Below are 19,668 nucleotides of genomic sequence, written 5' to 3'. Positions count from 1 at the left end.
GCTTGCACGCAGGTGCCATCTGAGACTTGATGCAATATACAAAGTCAGGTGCTCAGGATTGCTGGAGACAGACAGTGGTCGATTAGAGAGATTATGAAAGTCTCTGTAGTCAGGAATGGCTTTGGGAAGGTGCCAGTTATATCATTCATCAGTGCTCCAGCTGTCCACTTCATGTATTTTTATGAGTTTAATGAGGACATATATTCCTGGCATAGAGATAGATACTACAATGAGCACACCAGCCCAGTATTTCTAACAAATTGAAACCCAATTCTCACTTATTTCAACAGTCTTACTTTTATTCTTTTCTTAGATTTCCAAGTAAAAAATAAAATTTCACCCTTAGAATGAAACCTGTACAGTAGTATTGTAATCGCGTGTTGTACACGTAAACTTTTGATTCACCTTGATCTTATACTTGGGGGGGAGGGTCCCTATTTCATACATTACTTCCAAAATGCAGAGTAGGGAAAAGATTTGGGCCTTAATTATTCTTCCAAACTGTCCAGTGGGAAATATTCCTGCTGTACAGGGCTGAATATGTGTAAGATGATAACTAGTAATTATTCAGAGGGGTAGCTGTGTTAATCTGTAGCAGGAAAAATGACAGAGGCTCGTGGCGCCATATATACTAACAATTTATTGAGGAATGAGCTTTCAAGGCAAGACTCCACTTCCTTATGTAACCCCCGTGATGCCTGAACCCAGAGGCCATATCTCTCACTTCTATTTAATTGGACACTGTAGCTATTTCATTAGATATATTTTTAGGATTTCCTGGGCCGCAGAGGGGGGGGGGAGTTTCCTTTCAAGCCCCTCACATTGCTCTTTACTGTTCCCATAATTACATCATCTTACACACAGCACTGATAATCTCAGCAGTAGAGAATACTGAAGTCACCACCCAATAAAACACATTTTGGTGGTTTCCAACATTTCTCTTTCACCGATAAGGTGCAATGATGAACTTAAGGTCTTTACAGCTGTACATTTCATTTTCAAGTAAATACAAGTGCTTTTAGTAGGTTTGTGGCTTCTTACAGTCTTTCTTAAGTTCAGATGTCTCTCAATTAGTTCTTTTAGTTACCTGATTTCTTCCCTTCCATTGGAATACAGGGCAAGTGTGGTACTTCCCTCTCAGCGTGGATGGAGAATCAAAATTGTACCTTCAAAGTGTTTATTCTTTTCATCTCCTACCTCTTTCTTCTGATATTTTTTTACTCTTTCTCCCAGTCTTCAGTAGATACTCATGGGCCATGGATGTGGTCCATCTCCTCTCCTTCTCTCCCCATTTTCTTTCTTCCTCTGACACGGGATGGCTGGACGTACTCCTCGCCTTGCATTCTGGTGATCTCAGGTCCCTCTTGCATGAAGGGAAACCTAACCCATTGGTCAGAAGAGAAAACTCAAAACAGCTTAACTGAGTCCAAAAGGATTTGGCGCAACATACTCAAGTTAAAGATGGAATGACAGGGTGGAGAAAAACTCTCATCCAAAAGAAAAGCCTTCATGAAATTTAAAGTTAATACTTAGCAAAATGAGAGTATAGTCTAGGACATGCTGCCTTCTTGAAAGCGAAAAGGATCCACGAGAGCAAAACAGTGATTTCTGTACAAAAACAGGGAACAGTTCCATTGCTAGTGGCCACATGGGGGAGCTGCAAACCTATTAAACACGACTCTTATCTACCCCCCCCAACACCCAACTGGTATATTCCTTATCTAGCATCAGTAGGGGACTAACAGGATCCCCACAGTTAGGTGCATAAAAAGCAATTCAGAAAGATGTTGTGTTTAACTTTGTCAAAGATCAAAGACAACAGTGTATCAACCGAAGCCACTCACGCCTATCAAGGGAACAAGGATCAGAGAAAATATTGCTCAGACCCCCAATATGTAATCCACAGGCTCTTGCCCACAACGGGCTTCAGCCAGCATCATAAAACTGAGCATAACATTTTCACGTCATTTACTTTACTCCCATTTCCTCTATAGTTTATTAACCATATGAAAAATATATATGAATGAGAGAGCACAGCCTTCCTCCGTTCTCTCCGAGGCTATTCCGAAATTGGAGCGGCCTCGGATGGAGCTTTCCTTCTGCCCTCCCTTCCCTTACCTAATCCGCCCCCCAGCCCTACCTAAATCCCCCACCCCCACACCTTTGTTTTGTTATTTACGCCTGCCTCTGGGCAGGTGTAGGTTGCACGCGCCAGCCAAGTGCCAGTGTGCGATCCCCGGGCCCAGCGGCAGTGGAGAGGCCCCTGGCCACACCCACACGCCGCCCCCGGACCGCCCCGCCCTGCCCATTTTTTCAAGCCCCGGGACTTACACACGTCCCGGGGCTTGCGCATGTCGCCGGCCCTATGCAAAATAGGCTCGGCGCGCATAAACCCCCCTACGCGCGTAATTCCACCTGGATTTACGTGCATAGGCTTTGAAAATCTGCCTCAATGAGTTTAAAAATAAAGTAAAATAGGGATTCAAAAATTGAATGAGGGTCAAGATGATTCCGAGAAACAAGCATTTTAAATGCTGGCTAAAATGTTATTGTCCTTCCACTGCAGCACTGTCGGGGTGCATAGCCTTTTATACAATTTGTGGAATTTCAAGGATTGAATGCATTTTTTTTTTTTTTTTTAAATTACTCTCTACTTGTTTTGTGGAAGTTCCTTCATCAGACTTTACCTGCTTGATGTCCGTTTTTAGACCTGACCACTGCATTCTTTTGATTATCGATTTACAAGCCATTAAGCCCGTCACAACGGGCTACATTACATTTTTGTTTTCGGTCCATTTTCGAACACAGCACCCTCCTACACTTTTTCTCCCTCATTCCCCCCTTCCCCTCAGTCTTACTCCACCCTCTGCCTCCACTGCCTCCCTCCCCTCACTCTCAGTCACTCCCCACCCTCTTCAATCCATCCCTCACTCTCATCCCCTCCAATTCCCCTCTCAGCTCATCCACAACCCCTTCCTCTCTCTCAGCCCTCCTCCACTCACTCTTTTTCTCTGCTCCACAACTTCTTACCCTTTCCACTTACTCACATCCCTCTGTCTCTCCCCTCCCCCTCATTCTCACCCCTTCCCTCTCCCCCACCTCCCCTTCCCCCACTTCCCCACCTCCCCTTCCCCTCTCCCCTTCCCTTTCCTCCCCTTCTTCTCCACTCTCCCTCCCCACCGATCCCCATTCCCCCACCTCCCCTTCCCCTTCCCCCCCTCACCCACTTCCCCTTCCTCCACCTCCCCATTCCCTTTCTCCCCCCTCTCACCCCTTCCCTCCGCATTCCCTTATCCTCCCCCCACTACATCTCACCTCCTCCCTCCCTCCCTCCCCCCCATCTCACCTCCCCCCAACTCACTCTCACCTCCTCACTTCCCTCCCCCCCCACTCCTCTCTCACCTCCCCCTTCCCTCCCCCCTCACTCCCCTTCCCCCCACTCTCTCTCACCTCTCCCCTCCTACTCCCTGCCCTCACCGCCGCTCCTCGTCGGCCGATACTTCGTCGCCTCCACCGCTGCCACCGCCACCCACCACCTACATACTCGCCCTCGCCGCTACCACCGCCGATACTTCGCCTCACCACCGCCATGTTTTTTAAGAGCTGACGCTCCTCTCTGACCGACGTGCTCGCCCGCACATGCGCGGTAGAGCTGCTCTCTACTGCGCATTTGCGGGCCGTCGGTCAGAGCCCATTTATAAGGTAGATTTGTTAGAATGGCTTCAACTAAATATCTTTCTTCCAACCGCACAGTATTTCCTGTGCCACTGGTTGCCACACAGCCCCTAAGATTAATAGATCCACCATGTGCTTAATAGTTGTCCAGGTATTCTTTTTTCTTTAAATGCTTCACCATTTTTTTCCACGTGTATCTTGTGTGGTTGTAGCCAGACAGCTCAATTTTCATTTCATCAGTCAAAAGCAATTTGTTCCAAAAAGTTTCAGGCTTATCAAGGTTTTGTTTTGCATCGTTTGTGGTAAGTTCTTAGAAACCTTGATTTTTGTGGTGAGGTCTTAGAAACTCTCCCATGCAGATCAGTTTATGTAAGCAACACTTTGCTGTAGACAACTATTCTATTGTCAGCTAAACTTTTCAGCAGAGTCGTTGCAGGATTCTGTTTTGCAAGATCTGACCAGTTTTTGAGTAATTCCATCAGAGATATTTCTTGGTCTTACAAATCTTGCCCTGCCCTCAACAGTTCCATGCAACTTCCATTAAACAATATTTTTCACTGTTGAAATTGCTAACTGGAGCCATTTAGAGATTATTTTATAGCCCCGGCCCCAGATACCCAGAAAGGTTCTGCTTAGAGGAGCCCATGGTTGTTGAAAGTAAATAGGGCAACAGCAGGACAACAGTCACATGCTGAAAGGTTAGAAGGGTCAGAGTATTTGTTCAACCATAGAATTGTCTTCACCTGATTAATTGAAGGCCTAATGAATCAATGAACTATTTTGGGCCTAACAACCTAAAAAAAAAAGAGTGATGCATCAACTGAGTGTCCAGATTTTTATTTTCAGTCTGTTAAAATTCAACAATCAATTGGTAATTTTGTATAAAAAATTGCAGAAAAATGTCATGTTCAACTTTGTATCATCTAGAGGCTGCGTCAGCTTCTGTTCTCTTAAGCACACAAGTGTACACATGAAGATGGAGTAGATGGATAGGGGGAGAGTGGAGGATACAAAGTACAGAATGGACATTAAGGAATGCAGAACAGAGTGTGGAAAGGGAGTGATAACTTCATCAGAATTAAGCTAATTGACAACTGTAGTGGGGTGAGAGATGGTTTTTCCTTAGGATATTTTTTTTTTGTCGCTTCAAGGCTGGAATTTGGAACTTGTTGCCTGTCCAGTACTCCAAAGGCTGCTTTCATGCTGCTATGGTGGCTGGTATTAGCTATTGGAGCTAAACATCTACCAGCAGTATCGTATCCTTTGGCTATGTGAGTGACAGTTCCCAACATAAACAGGTGAAAAGCAGGATCTTGACTACAGAACAATAACAGCTAGAGAGAGTCCTTAGGTACAAAGCACGGGGACATGTAAGGCTTTCTGCACTGAATTCTTATTAATGAACACCAGGCTGAATGGATCTAAACCGTTAAGGACACCCAAAGTGCCACACTTAATTAGCCAAAAGATGCTTCATTGTATGTATAGTATTTGCATTTATTTGTATTGTATCTGTATATATTTGTTCCTATAATAAGCCATAATATATTTGAATGTAATTTTACTATGTTAGCATAGGGCCATTAATAAGATGGCATTACAGACCTAAGCGTTTTCTTTAATCTGTTAAAATTTAAAACTTCACGTGTAGTAGTTGTAAGCCTCGGATTCACAGAATGCATAAAACTGAAAGCTTAGGCACGCGCCTTTCACTTCACATAGCAAGGTGCAGCTTGGAGGGAAGGGGGAATTTCCAGGGTATAACGTAAGTTCAGATTTCCTTTTCCTTGCAGTGCATAGTGCCCTGGTGATTCTTTGCAGTCATCATTTTAATTTTTAAAACCTTGCTATAAAAGTTTCTTCCTAGAATTAGTTACACGTGTTTGTTCGTTCACATCAGCATACAAAAACTAGTCACAGTTATTAGTTAATTGTCACATTGCTAAAACTGTAGTTAAGGAAAACAATCATTGTGGATTTTAAAAGCCTTATAAAGCTAACAGGTTTTTTTTTTAATAACAAGCTTTTATTAATTAAAAAAAATACATATTCAAATCAGTAGTAGAATTGAGCTTGTAGTAACATAAAAGTTAGCACTAACCAAAATATGCATTTTAAGATAAAAAAATAAATTGTTATACTTTGCTAGCTACTGAAACAGAATAAAAACTAGTATTTATTCAATTGTACTGCAGAATGATTTAAGTATGTATTACTTCCCAGACCTGTTACCAGTATAAAGGTAACATTCATATTTTGAAGTTATACTGAGGAAACTGACAGAACTTATTGTATAATGACTGGAAACATTAGATGTGATCTGGAAAGGAAGATGGAAGAAATGTAGCTTTTGGCTTCATGTCTCATGCCGCAAAAAAAAAAAAAAAGATATTCAGGCTGGCTGGATAGCGATTTAAAATGTGTCCTTGTGCATAATTTAACATGCATACAAAATTCATAGATTTGGGGCAATAGTTTTCAAAAACATTGTCAACCAAAGGACCAGGTAAAGGCATCACTTGCTACACTGGACTGCCTGATTATACTGTGCTTTGCAGTCCTCTCTATGATCCTTGTCCATGCTTTGCTCTTCTGTAATTGTGGGCTGACCAGCATGCCCAGAACAAATAATGCTTCACAACTTTAGAGGCAAACGAAAAATATTAATAATTAGCAGCCTTTCGGTCATGTGATAATTACAGACCCGTCTCTAACCTACCCCTACTAGCTAAAGTTCTTGAAAAAATAGTCAACTCACGCCTCTCCGATCACCTGGAACAAACAATATTCTCCCATCTACACAACACGGTTTCAGGAAGCACTTAAGTACTGAAACCCTGCTGCTCTCCCTCCACGATACCCTCATTAGAGGAACCGACTCAGGTTCCTCTTATCTGATTGCCATGCTTGACATCTCGGCGGCATTCGACACAGTCAATCACGATGTCCTCCTCAACATCCTCAGGAGTATCGGGATCACTGGCAATGCCCTCTCCTGGATACAATCGTATCTCCAGGATCGCCTTTTTACAGTATTAGTTGATAACAATGAATCTGACCCCATTAGTCTTCCCCAAGGTGTTCCCCAAGGTTCCTCCCTCTCCTCCACCCTCTTTAATATATACATGCTTCCCCTCACCACTCTCCTCACTAACCTTCACATCAAGCATTTCATTTATGCGGACGATGTGCAACTCATATTCCCATTCTCTGACTCTCTCCATACTGCTCTTCTAAACTGGGAATCCTGTCTCTCCTCCATCAACAAACTCCTAAATGACATGCAACTAGCTCTAAATCCCAGCAAGACTGAACTTTTAATCATATCTAATAGGCCACCTCTCCCAGACATCCCACCTGCATACTCTTCCACATCTTTCCCATCACACGTTCGCAACCTTGGTGTTCTTATTGACAATCATCTTACTTTCAAACCCTTCATTAAATCTATCATCAAGGACTGCTATTTTAAGCTCCAAACCATAAAAAAACTCAGACCACTGCTACACTTCTCTGATTTCCGCACTGTACTCCAGTCTATCATTTTATCTAAGGTAGACTACTGTAATGCACTCTTCCTTGGCATTCCCGCAACACATACCAAACCCTTACAACTATTACAAAACGCTGCCGCTAGGATACTATCAAATTCAAAAAAAAGAGACCACATCACCCCCACACTTATCGAACTTCATTGGCTCCCTATACACTCCCGAATTCTTTATAAAGCCCTTTCCATCATCCACAAAAGTCTGTTGAACTCTAACCTCAATTGGATCAACCCCCCTCTCCTCCCCCGTACCTCGAATAGACCCACACGTACAGCCCTCCAAGGAACCCTACGTGCCCAACCTATCAAATCTTTCAAATTATCATCCACCATAAGCAGAGCTTTCTCTCTCGCCGGCCCCTCTATATGGAACTCCCTGCCTCCCGATATACGCCTGGAAACATACACACCCGCTTTCAAAAAAAAACTGAAAACATGGCTCTTCCAGCAAGCTTACCCCATGTCACCCTCCATTACATAACTCCCCACTGCTTGACTAAGAATTGCCTATATGACTAAGAATCTATTTCTCAGAAGTCGCCTTACGCCCATCGATTTCGTAGCTATGTATATAGTTTTGATTATACGTATATAGTGATTTGCTGTATCTATTTATTGATTTTATGGACTTTGCCCGGCATAGTCAGTTCTATCCCCTATCCCTGTTTTAGCCTCTTTGTTCTCAGTTACATGTAAGGGCCCTGCCCAAAAGTTAACTTGTATTTCTATGTTATATGTAAGGGCTCTGCCCAACTGTTCCTGTTTAATTGTAAACCGATGCGATGTGTGAACGGATGTCGGTATAAAAGAGACTTTAAATAAATAAATAAAATAAATAAATGTGAACATTTTGTCACTTTCTTTCCCATTTCATTTCAGATGCGCCAACTACAAATGCTGCAAAGTCTGCCGAGAAGAAGATCAAAAAACCCAAGCCCACAATTCCTTCCTTACCGACAAACGAGAGTAAGTTGTGACGCTTGGTTTATCCACTTTCCCTTCACCAGAGCCCTAGTGCCAGGAGATTCCGTAATGCATCCTTAGAACTAGGACCATCTTGCACCTGGTATCCTGAGAATGCAGTGATGTGTGCGGGTCTCTTTAACACATCACTCGTGTCAGGTGAATAAGCCAAGCCTTTTCATAAAGTATTATAAAAACTGCTTAAGAGCATAACAGTTTGGAGTCTTGATTTTTTTAGATTTGTTTGCATTGTTTTGTATATGTTATATTGTTAGATGTAATCTTTGCGGCCATGCTTGTCAGTAGGAAAATCAACAAGAAAGGCTTTGCCAGAGAACATGCACTCTAGCTTTAAGTGATCTCTTGAAGTTCTACTCCATTGCCGACGACATAGAAAGACCAGCGAGGTCACAAATTGTGGATTGCGACTTTAGAAGACGGAAGGGAGGACTGGATCTGATTTTCTTTTTCGTGTATTTCTTGTAGATCTTTAGCGTAATGTGGTAGCTCAGGTACCTGTGACGGGTTGGCTGTGGTGTCTTAGTACTGTCATGCCACCGTATCCATAAACAGGTGCACTTTGTTTTTAGCTTTGCTCCGTATTGTAGGCTGGAGTTTTAATCACTTTTGTGCTCTTTGTAGATTGCTTTTATTGTCAGCTCAGCAGAGTCTGGTCGATTGCGTAGGGAGTGAAAGACGACTTACAGTGATGACCGTAGAGCTTTTATTTGTCTGCGCAATATTGTGTATCATTTGATAGTCTGAAAAGCACTGGAATGTGTTCTGTTTTCAGAACTACAGTGCTAATTAGATCCCTCAGCTTATTGGCTTGATCTTAGCGCTCTCTTGTTTCCTCTTCGAGTAAGTCTCATTTCTAAAGATTAATCATTTCATTTTTGTCCAGTTTTTTTTTTTTTTACTATTTTAAAATTAAATACATGTACATTTTTGTTGTGAACATTCTGCTTAGCTGTAAACACCAAGCTAGTTTGTGTGTTAATAGTGCTGTTGGTTGTGTTAGATAACATAGGCATTTAATTGCACATTAACACCCTTTAATGCTTTGGATCTGCATTCAGTGTTTACTACAGACAGTAACAGCCATTTAAAAAAAAAGAAAAGAAAATTCATCCCCCAAATATCAGGCATCATGAATGAAAATGGAAAGACTAGCTTTCTGCATAACCTTGATTTTGCTAAAGAAAATTATCAAAGCAGCATCTGTAGATCCAGTGGCAACTTTGTTGAGATGCAGGAAAGGGCATAGCACTGACAAACATGATACGCAAGTGCCTGCAGAGAGTTGGATCAGTGCTTCCAAACCCTCCCCTAAGGGTTTGATTCAGTTATTATGGGGCCTAGAATGGGACAAATGTGTCGGAACAATTTGTGCAAGAACTAAGAAACAATGATCCTTACGTAACTTAGATTTGAAAGCATCAGACCTGGCAGACTGGGAGCTGCTCAGCCAGGTCTGAATATTCAAACTAGAAGAGTCGAACAAGGTCACTTAATTTTTTGCTCTTTTATTTTGAATTAACTTTTTTCCCGATAATTGCAGGGGAGTGGGGCGGGAGGAGATGATTTGGACAAGGTTATTGTGTTAGAAGAAAATTGTAGTGATATTCTTTACTTCTTGTTGTATTTAGGGAAATACCCACCGTACCAGATTGTAATCCACTTTGAAAGGCAGAAAAGCAGAATGTGAATAAATAAATAGAATAAATAAATACATTTGAAATTCATGGGGACGGTAACTTTCAAACCAACCAGCAGGCGGGCTCACATAGGTGCATGTGCATCGATGAGCACCCCGATACGCAGCCATTGTATAATTTGCACGCGTATATGCGCGGATGTTATAAAATAGCCTGGACGTGCACATCTGTGCGATCGGTTTTAAATGGGCGCTCACACCTATGCCGCACAAGTCAGGGAATTTTAAAAGAGGCGGGCGTCCATGCCATTGCCAGTTTCCCTGTGCATCCATCGGTTAGCCCAGTTAACAGCTGGGTCCTCCACCTTCCCACTGGTTTGATAGCCTGCACTCCCTCCAGTTAGCACAGACCCATTAAACCCCTCAGAAATGCCCCGGTCCTTTTTATTTTATAACTTACATGTCTTCCGTAGCAGAAATAGAGTTATGCGGCAGGGAGGGGGGTGTACGTATTTACACGCATATCTCTTGGCCTGACCTCGAAATGCCTGTACCTTGCCCAGTCCATGCTCATGCCTTGCCCTTTTTTGGAATCTTTTCAGATTTTACATCTGAGCGCTTTATGAAATACTGTTGGCATGTGCGAGCCCGACTTGTGCGCATATCCACTAATTGATGCATGCATCGTACTTTTAAAATTCACCTTAATTAAAAAAAAAAAATACAGCATCTAGTAGTTGGTGAAACTAAAGGTTATGCTGCAGGGTAGGTCAGCCATGCGAATTAGCAGTACCCTTAGGTACCATCTTCATTATTTTTCTCTTGCTGCACCAGATCACCGTAAGCAGTAAGTACAGCAAATACTGCAATAAAGCTATTTCTGTTCCATACACATTAATGCTTGCTGTAAACATGTAGCAGACACGGAGGGGTTTGTTTGACTGCAGTGGACCCTTGCTGCTTTGGTGAGGTTGATGCAGCCTATGGGGTGAGCCCCATAGGCCCTCACTGACAGCTGGTGGATGTTCTTGGGCGAGAGACTGGTCTAGGGCTTCACCTGTACCAGCCCCATTTCCTGCAGGTTGAGCCTTTGGGTTTCGGGGGCCGGTAGGACTTAGGCGAGAGTCTCTTAGGTGGTCCATGGCCAAAGAAGGTTCAGAGGCAGGCAGCAATCGAGAATAGTCTGTATTCAGGCCAAAAGTAAGAGGCAGGCAGCGAATGAGGATAGTCAGGGTCCAGGCAGGTAGCAGGCAAGTGGTCAATATGAAGAGTCATGCCAAGGGGAGATGAAGACACACAGAAGACGGGCCAACAAGGCAATAAGTCAGGGAGGGGTGAGGCAGGACAGCAAGTCAGGACAAGGCAAGCTAGATAAGAAGACAAGGCTGGAGCAAGAAGATAAGGAAGGAACCAGAGATGCAGGCCAACACTGTAGCAATATGTACTACTGGAAGAGTAGAGCCCCATTGCTGGGGCAAGGCAGCACTGCAGGGCTTGGGCTGAAATAGCCCCAATGTGTTGACGCATCATAATGCACCGCTCCTGTTTCGGGCCGTGGGACACCATATAGCGCATATGGGCGTGCGAGCATTTAGAGGGAGCCAGCGGGGGAGGTGGTCCGGCGGCGTCCCTGCCGCGTTCGTGAAGTAGCAGGAAAGAGCGGCTTCCCATGGGATGGTGTCAAGAGTGAGTCTGGTGGCTTTGAGGTGGGGGGGGGGGGGGGGGGGGGGGGGGGGGGAGGGAGAGTCCTGTGAGCCGAGAATCATAACAGTTTGCTCTCAGAAACTTACTTTGTGATTGGATTTGATTGGCCAGTTAGTTCAGAGGTTTCCTGTGTGTAAATCCCTTGCAGGGAGGACAGAATATAACAGCAGATGTGGCCCATCGAGTCTGCCCAGTTTTCTTCTCCTAGTAGAACTTCTACTTCCTTTCTTCGCGCCTTTCCCTCTGTACCGGGTTTTCTCTTTTTGCCCCCACCCCTTCCCCCTGATCCATGCATCCACCATCCTTTCCTAGGAGAAATCTGTATTTGTTTTGACACAGCAGTTTCTTCCTGCTCCTTTGGAGCTTCTGGCTCAGTCAGAACCAGAACTGGGATCTGGTGCCATGAGCCTTCGTTCACGGCTACCCGGGAGGGAGGCGGGGTTTCTCTTAATTGATATTTCCTCCCAGCTAACTTTAATCCAGTCCTTGGAAGGGGGAGGGGCATGTAGTAGAGCCCCTTCTGGATTTGTGGGGCCTTAAATCCTGCCACTAGGAGTTTCCAAGGCATGATGACTGTGACTCCCTTTCCCAAGGGACCTTGAACACCACCTCAGCACCATCCCCAACCCTGGCTGACCCACAGGGAGTGGAAGATCTGAGCCGCGGATCGAGGTCCCTCGGCAGGGCAGTCCGCTACACAGCCGCTGATCCGCTGGGCTGGCCCAAGCATATTTTCCAGTGTTAATCCTGAGTCAGCCCCCTCTTCTTCTAGAATTTCCTTTCCACTGAAATGTGTTTTCCGGTACCATTTTGGTAGCCATTTTCTGGACCACTTCTACTCTATCTATATGCTTTTAGAGGTACGGCCTCCAGGACAATACACAGTTTTCCAGGACAGATCTCACAGTGGCATTATCGCTTACTTTTTAATGCACACACACACTCGTGCCTTTAACCCCACCCACCCGCCCACAAACACACCACCCGCACACCCACACTCCCACCCATTCCACAGCCCCCTCCACACACTCTACCTCACCTATACATAACCACCCCGTCCAACCACACCATCCCTATAGAGCAACTGGAAGACATACAGACACCCCAAGCTTTTTTTTTTTTAAAACACATGTGCAGGCTATGAAGTTAAAAAAGAAACACGCTCTTAGTTGCCATGTAATTCTGAACCTCTCCCTGTGCACCTTAGCATCCCTCTGGCTCATATACCCGATAAAGAGTATGAACCAGCCCTTTTGTGAATACCTTCCTCGCTGAGTTAATTGCTGGGAGTTGGGGGGGGTGGGTGAGGGGGCTATTTTTCACCCCTGCCGTTCTCTTCCTAGAGCACCCTTGGATCAGGTAGACTTTTTCCTATAAGCAGAAGGTTCTTAACACGGGAATTATTTCCACTGGAAAGACTGTGCAGGGAATCTGAAAAGATTCTTATGAGCAATTGTATCTGCCCTCCCTGCAAAATCAGTCTTCTACCTGCTGCTGCCGCCTAGCATCTGGTTGATGGTTTAATTAAGACTGGTTCCTGGCCAGGCCATTCCTTCTCCTGCTGACAGTTGTTAGTGAAGATGTCAGCTGTGATTCTGTGCAGGGTGGCTTCAGTAGCCGGCGTTGGGCCCAGTCCTCTCATGTTAAGTGTCTTGTGGCTGTAACACTTGTCAAGCCGCAGCACCGTTGCAAGAAGACATCGTAAATGTTGAAATTCCAGGGGTTTTCTTTTAAATCTGTGTGTTTGGAAGTAAGCGGGAAATGAATGTCGAGTCCTTGGCAGATTCTCTTCTGCAGCTTAGAGTTTCTAGAGACCATTTTCATGGCGCTGTGCATGGGCAGCTTGAGTGGTGCATATGCTGTCAGCAAATCACAAAACACTTGGGTTTATTCTTCATTTTCCATTTCTTACAATGAAAGATGTCAGCTGCTCTGAGCCTTGAGCATTGCCTAAAGGCAAAGCCTGACTGATAATGCGTATTTCTGCCAATATAAAATGAAGTGCCACGTCTCCTTAACATTTATCAGCACGTCTTTCTCCGTCGCTTGCCAAATGTCGTACGGGACTAGCAACTTGAGAGTCTGTGAGAAAGAAGAGGCACATGCACGTTTGGGATTACTCCTGCTCATTCTTGAAAACTTTCAGGTGGATTTTCAATGGAGTTATGCATGTAAATGTGACACATTTACATGCATAAGCAATAGCAATGGTTACATGGAATAGACTTAGTTTTTGGGTACTTGCCAGGTTCTTATGGCCTGGATTGGCCACTGTTGGAAACAGGATGCTGGGCTTGATGGACCCTTGGTCTGACCCAGTATGGCATTTTCTTATGTTCTTATGTTCTTACATACTATCGTAGCAATTTTCGGAAGGCATTTAACCGCATTAAGTGCACTTAATGTGCGTAAAACCTATTGACAATTCAATGGCATTTATTGTAGCAATTTTCGAAAGCCCACTTGCACAGGTAAAGTGCTATTTTCACATGTATTTTTCTAGTTTTCCTAGCTTTATGTAACCCCTGTTCTATGTAATGCTTTTTGCAATGTTTCTGTTTCACTGTAAACCGATATGATATGTAATTCTCCACATGAAGTTCAAAATAAATAAATAAAATAAATGTAAAATAAAATAATAATAATAAAATAAATAAAATAAAGTAAACTGATATGATATGTAATTCTCCACATGAATGTCAGTATATAAAAGTTCAAAATAAATAAATAAAATAAATGTAAAACCCAGTTTTAAGCGTGTAAATGCTTGTGAAACATCAGACCCAGTGTGCCTGTTTCTCTCCCCACTTCCCATCTATATATTTTGGGAGGCAAAGGTGTGGAAGAAGATCTCCTCATCTGCCTCAGTCCCTCTTTTCTTTGCTTTCCCTGCCATGGTCACATACGTCCTGTCCCACAGCGGGGCGTTCTCCTGGGAAGCAGGAAACATTGGAAGTTCTGATTTGCTGCAGCTGTACTCCAGCACAGTTTTAGTTGTGAAAATGACAAACACCTTCCTTCCAGGGCGCCAATGTCCTTTCCTTGGCCACAAGAGAGCATAGTGACACAATTACAAGCACCATAGTCCACCCAAGGAGCAAGTGACCCAATGCTGTTGCAAACCTGGCCCTAATGTGTCTGTGATTCATGAGGCTGCCTGCTCTGTCTCCCAAAAGAGTTTTGTGCAGTTGGAACTAGTCTTGGCCATCAGATAGAGTTAAATATACCAGAGGAGTGAGGGCATAAACTAAATCAAGCTATAGTCTGGTGACAGGTATGGATCGGTATCATATATAGTACACTGTAGTCAACCAAATAGGGTAATCATCTTATCCCAGATCAATAGAACAGGCTAATCCTGTACTGGTTTTGCCCTGACACATGCATGGGTTTGTAGTTCTACTTTCTTAGGGAAATCAACTGAACAATCTAGAAGGACAAATCCATACATGCATTTACTACCAAAATCAGTTACTAGCCAGATGAATAGCTCTGCTGTCTATAGTGACAGTAACATTTTATTCCCAAAATGCAACGAAATAGGAAATATCGTCTTTGTTTTCTATTTTGTGGCAAACTAATTCCCACCCCTAGTATGCAGCGCAACAATGGAAAAACAGAAACATTCTATAAATAGTCAATACGTGCAGACGATATCCAATATAGTTAAAGCAAAACGTAACCGCAATGTGGATTAAATCATTAATATTCAGAGAGGAAACCTATAGATAATGATTAAGCATTTCTTATACGGACCATCATCCCACCCTCTGCGGATACTGGGACCACTTTTATAAGTTTTCCAGTTTTTTAACCACGTTAGGGTCCTCTTTAATCATAGGTCCAAAAGGCATATTTAAAAATAATTTTGTGATTTTTTTAGTAATTTTAAATTTAAAGTAAAAAACGAGAAACTTCCCCCATTTAGGCAAAGCCTGATGCGATACCACGTTTCGCATTCGCTGCCTCAGGGGCTGTCAATGTATTTCACAATCAGGAAAAGGAAATTGTATCTCTTATTTGTAGATGTTGACTCTCTGTAACAAATAACATCAATTAAACTAAAACAAAACATAAAATATCAATAAAAGCAAGAAATAAAAAACATCAATAACAGTAAAACCATGCGATTAAAAAGAATATTTAAAAATAGCTGACAAATAGAATGACAGCCAATAATTATAAACTCAAAAAAATTAAAAAAATGTTCCAACCTCTAAAAATAAACAAATAAATAAATAAAAGTAATGCAAAACAACAGAATAACACCAAGTGATTAAAACTGACACATACCTGGGAACCTGAGAGAATGGGCCTGATGGAGATGCAGCGACAGACTTGAGCATGTTGGAGAATGGGAGGTAGTAAAGAGACTCGGGCAATTGGGGCCACTGAAGGGTGGCAAGTCAGTCTGATTAAAGGGGAAGCACCAGGTGGCTTGGGGCTTTTGTAGTTTGTAAAATCAGGAGTACGGCGAGAGCAGAGGGGGGTGATATTACATGAAAGGACGGAACAAGAAAGTATTTGGACCATTAAGTATGGAAGGAAAGAAGCAAGACCCACATTTTATTGCCTTAATTAACATTTCTGGAGCTGCTTTAGAAAACCATCATTCGTTGGTCAATGAAGTAAGGTTTTGTAACTCTACCGAAACCCCTTTGACACAGGTTGCTGTAGATCCCCTGCAGTACCACAGTAAATATAAATAAACCCATGCACCGGAGCTGTACAGATCGTTTAATTGTTATTTTAACTTTATTGGAGCCCCCCAAAAAAAAGAAATGCTCAAAGGGGGAGAGACTGGAGAGATTTTAAAGGCCCAAGAATGTCGTAGGCTTTCTTGACTGAAGACTTAGACAAAGAAAATGCAAGGGAGCCAACATTTTTTTTTCAAATTCTTCCAGGTGACAAGGTCCTTTCATAGCAGTGAGATCTTTGAGTTTCGTGTCTGTAGATTGGTATACTTTGAAAAATAACGATTTTTATACAGCTGCTGTTAGCAATAGGATAAAAATGACTTTTATTAAATACCTTGCATTAATGGAGCAGTTTTATTTGCTAAAATCCATTTTAAAGTAACATTGCTAAAAAAAAAAACATATGTATTCAATAAAAGAAAAAATGGTTGGAATGATAGATAATATCTTTATTAGACTCAGAAAAATGTTTTAAGATAAAAACTTTTGGGACTGCGAAGATCCCTTCCTCAGTCAGCTGCTTCACTGTTGCCGAGCCTATCTTGCATAGGCTTGGCACATAAGTCCCGGGGCTTGAAAAAATGGGTGTTCCGGGGGCAGGACTGAGGCCTCCGGAACAGCCACCGGGCCGGGGGATGGAGAGCCGGCGCATGCAAGTTACGCCTGCCCAGAGGCAGGCGTAACTTTGTCGATAAAGGTTAGGAGGGGGATTTAGGTAGGGCTGGGGGGGGTGGGTTAGATAGGGGAAGGGAGGGAACGGAGGCAGGCGGCTTGGCGTGCGCAGTGTGTGCACACTAGTGCACCTTGCACGTGCCGAGCCCTAGGGGAGCCCCGATGGCTTTCCCCGTTCCCTCCGAGGCCGCTCCGAAATCGGAGCGGCCTCGGAGGGAACGGCTTTGCGCGCGTCGCCGGGTCTATGCAAAATAGGCTCAGCGTGCTCAGGAGCGGTTACGCGCGTAAATCCTCAGTAAAGTATTCCAATAAAATTTACATGTATTTATAAAAATAAAAAAGAAAGCAGCAAAAAATAATTTTAAAGCACAATACATACTACTCTGAATTCAGGGCAGCAGCTGCAGCAAGTATAGCAGTGAGAGGAGGCAATTCTGTATCTTCATCAGAAGATGGCAGCAACAATATGAAGCCTGGGCTGTGGACAGAGACTTATTTTTCTGTTAACCAGCTTGAGCCCTAGTGATAGTGAGCAGCTTGTTGGCTATGCTGATTGACTATTAGAGAGAGCCAATCAGCATGCAGCTCTGTCTTGCACACTGAGGGGCCGATGCATCCCCCTGTGTGCGCCGACCCTGGATTTTATAACATGTGCGCAGCAGCGCGCGCACATGTTATAAAATCGGGTGTAGATTTGTTTGCGCCTGGTTGCGCTAACAAATTTGCACCCGCGCGTACCTTTAAAGATTTGCCCCATTATGTCTCAACTTCAATAAGGTTTTCAACTGATCTCACAAGATGTACCCATAAAGTACAAAAATATAGACTAAAGGTTCCCAAACCTGTTCTTAAGAACTCCCAGTTAGTAAGGTTTTCAAGGTATCCCCAATCAGTATGCATGAGATAATATGCAGAACTCCTGGTTTCTTGCAGCAGGGATTAGCAAATTCTGCAGCTGGTTTTTCAAAAGTCTGTGGCAATTATGTAGCAAACTTGCATAATTCTTTATAAAGATTCACGGCTCTGACTATGCAAAAAAAGTCAAGATTTTATTGAAAACATTCACATTTTTAAACAATATTTAAAGTACATGAAAATACAAAACTCACCATTTACAAAAATCAATTATTCATCAAATAAGCATTAGTTCCAAACTTATCTGTGCACCAACACTTTTGTTTTGAATTGAAATTCACTGCAACCATTCTTTTTATTTTTATCTGAAAAAGTCCTTGACTTCTTTCTGAATATATGTGTATGTATGCAAGCTCTGTCTTGCACACTGAGGGGCCGATGCAATACTGTGCGCTCAGCCGAGCGCACTGTTTAACCCGCTGTCGGATGCGGGTTAAATAGGCACTAATCCACTAATCCACCCCCGAATGCAATAGGAGGATTAGCGCCTATTTCACGCGCGTCCGACGCGGAGTGAATGAGATAGTGCTCATCACGTGCAAATGAGGCTATTACTCATTCACTCCAAATACAAAAAAATAAATGTGCGTCTCATTCCCATAATCACTTTCTCTCTGTTACACACACACCAGTCTCTCTCATTTCCATGCTCACTCTCCACGTGCACAGGCTTCTCATTCCCTGAATCACATTCTCTCACATTCACACACAGTCTTTTTCTCACACACACAATCACCTTACCAACCAGTATCTCTCTCTCATGCATGCACACTCACCCAGGTTTCTCACTCCCATAATCAGGCTTCTCACTCCCATGCTTTCTCACATACCCAGACTTCTCACTTCCATGCTTTTTCTCTCTCTCACTCACACACACACACACACACACATCAATCACCTCCCTGAGCAATCACTTCATTGTCTCTCACATACACACACACACACATCAGCTCTCTGACCAGTTTCTCTCAATCACACACAGGCTGGCTGGCTGGTTCTCTCTCTCTCACTCACTTCCTCTCCCCGCCCCTCCCGGTGCACAAATGGTAGCTGCAGCACAGTGGCGTAGCCAGAATTGATTTTTTGGGTGGGCACAAGGTTAACATAGGTGGGCACAAGGCATGCAGGTCTACTAGTTGTTTTCTTACTGATAAATAATGCCATATACTGCACCCTAGAATGGCTTTCTAAGTAGTTTGCAACAGCCATTATGTGTCATGTATGAAACTTTAAAATAATTTACTTCAATTATTTCAAGTATAGAAAACAATCAAATCCAATCATATAATAAAACAAAAATTAATGTATTCTTTCATGAACCATCTTTGCAGAAACCCAGAAATCTTCATAAATACAGTAAAATATAATTAATCATCAGAACAGGTGCAGCGCAGAGCTAGGGCAATTCACATTACAAGTAACATGAAAAAAAAATTCAAATTCTGGTGTAATCTCAGCAAAAAATAACCCTCCACTGCTATTTTGTGAAGTAACAAACTCTTGCAAAGAAAGAGGCATCTGGAACCTTGCCAAACAATCACAGCACTGACTCTCAGGATTCAAACAGCAAACTTATGAAAAAGCAGCAATGCAAATACTACACCAGGCCCTAGAACATTAATACATCACCTATGGGAATAACAGAACAGGCTGGACTATTACTACAGAGAAACTATATGTTAGAAATACTCATTTCTGTCACAAACAGGCAAAACTGAGACCGACCCTTACCTAATATAGAAATAAGAGACTATAAATTAGAAACAGAAACATGTAGATAAAGCCAAAATAGAAAGCCTGAGAAACTAAAATGTCTGAACAGTGGAATACTTAAG

General features: G+C 43.0%; 1 protein-coding gene across 3 annotated transcripts in view; it reads left to right on the top strand.

The window, feature by feature from the left end:
* MYLK (myosin light chain kinase) overlaps window positions 1–19,668 on the top strand; it is a 741,434-nt gene that overhangs the window by 541,510 nt on the left and 180,256 nt on the right. For all 3 annotated transcript variants that reach the window (XM_029605228.1, XM_029605226.1, XM_029605227.1), the window contains one exon: window positions 8,105–8,191. In XM_029605228.1, coding sequence (XP_029461088.1) covers window positions 8,105–8,191 — 87 coding nt within the window. The remainder of the gene's footprint in view (window positions 1–8,104; window positions 8,192–19,668) is intronic.

Source organism: Rhinatrema bivittatum, chromosome 6, assembly GCF_901001135.1.
Source record: "Rhinatrema bivittatum chromosome 6, aRhiBiv1.1, whole genome shotgun sequence".
Taxonomy (NCBI): Eukaryota; Metazoa; Chordata; class Amphibia; order Gymnophiona; family Rhinatrematidae; genus Rhinatrema; species Rhinatrema bivittatum.
Note: the sequence above shows the minus strand (reverse complement) of the source record. Positions and strands in the feature narration are given on the sequence as shown.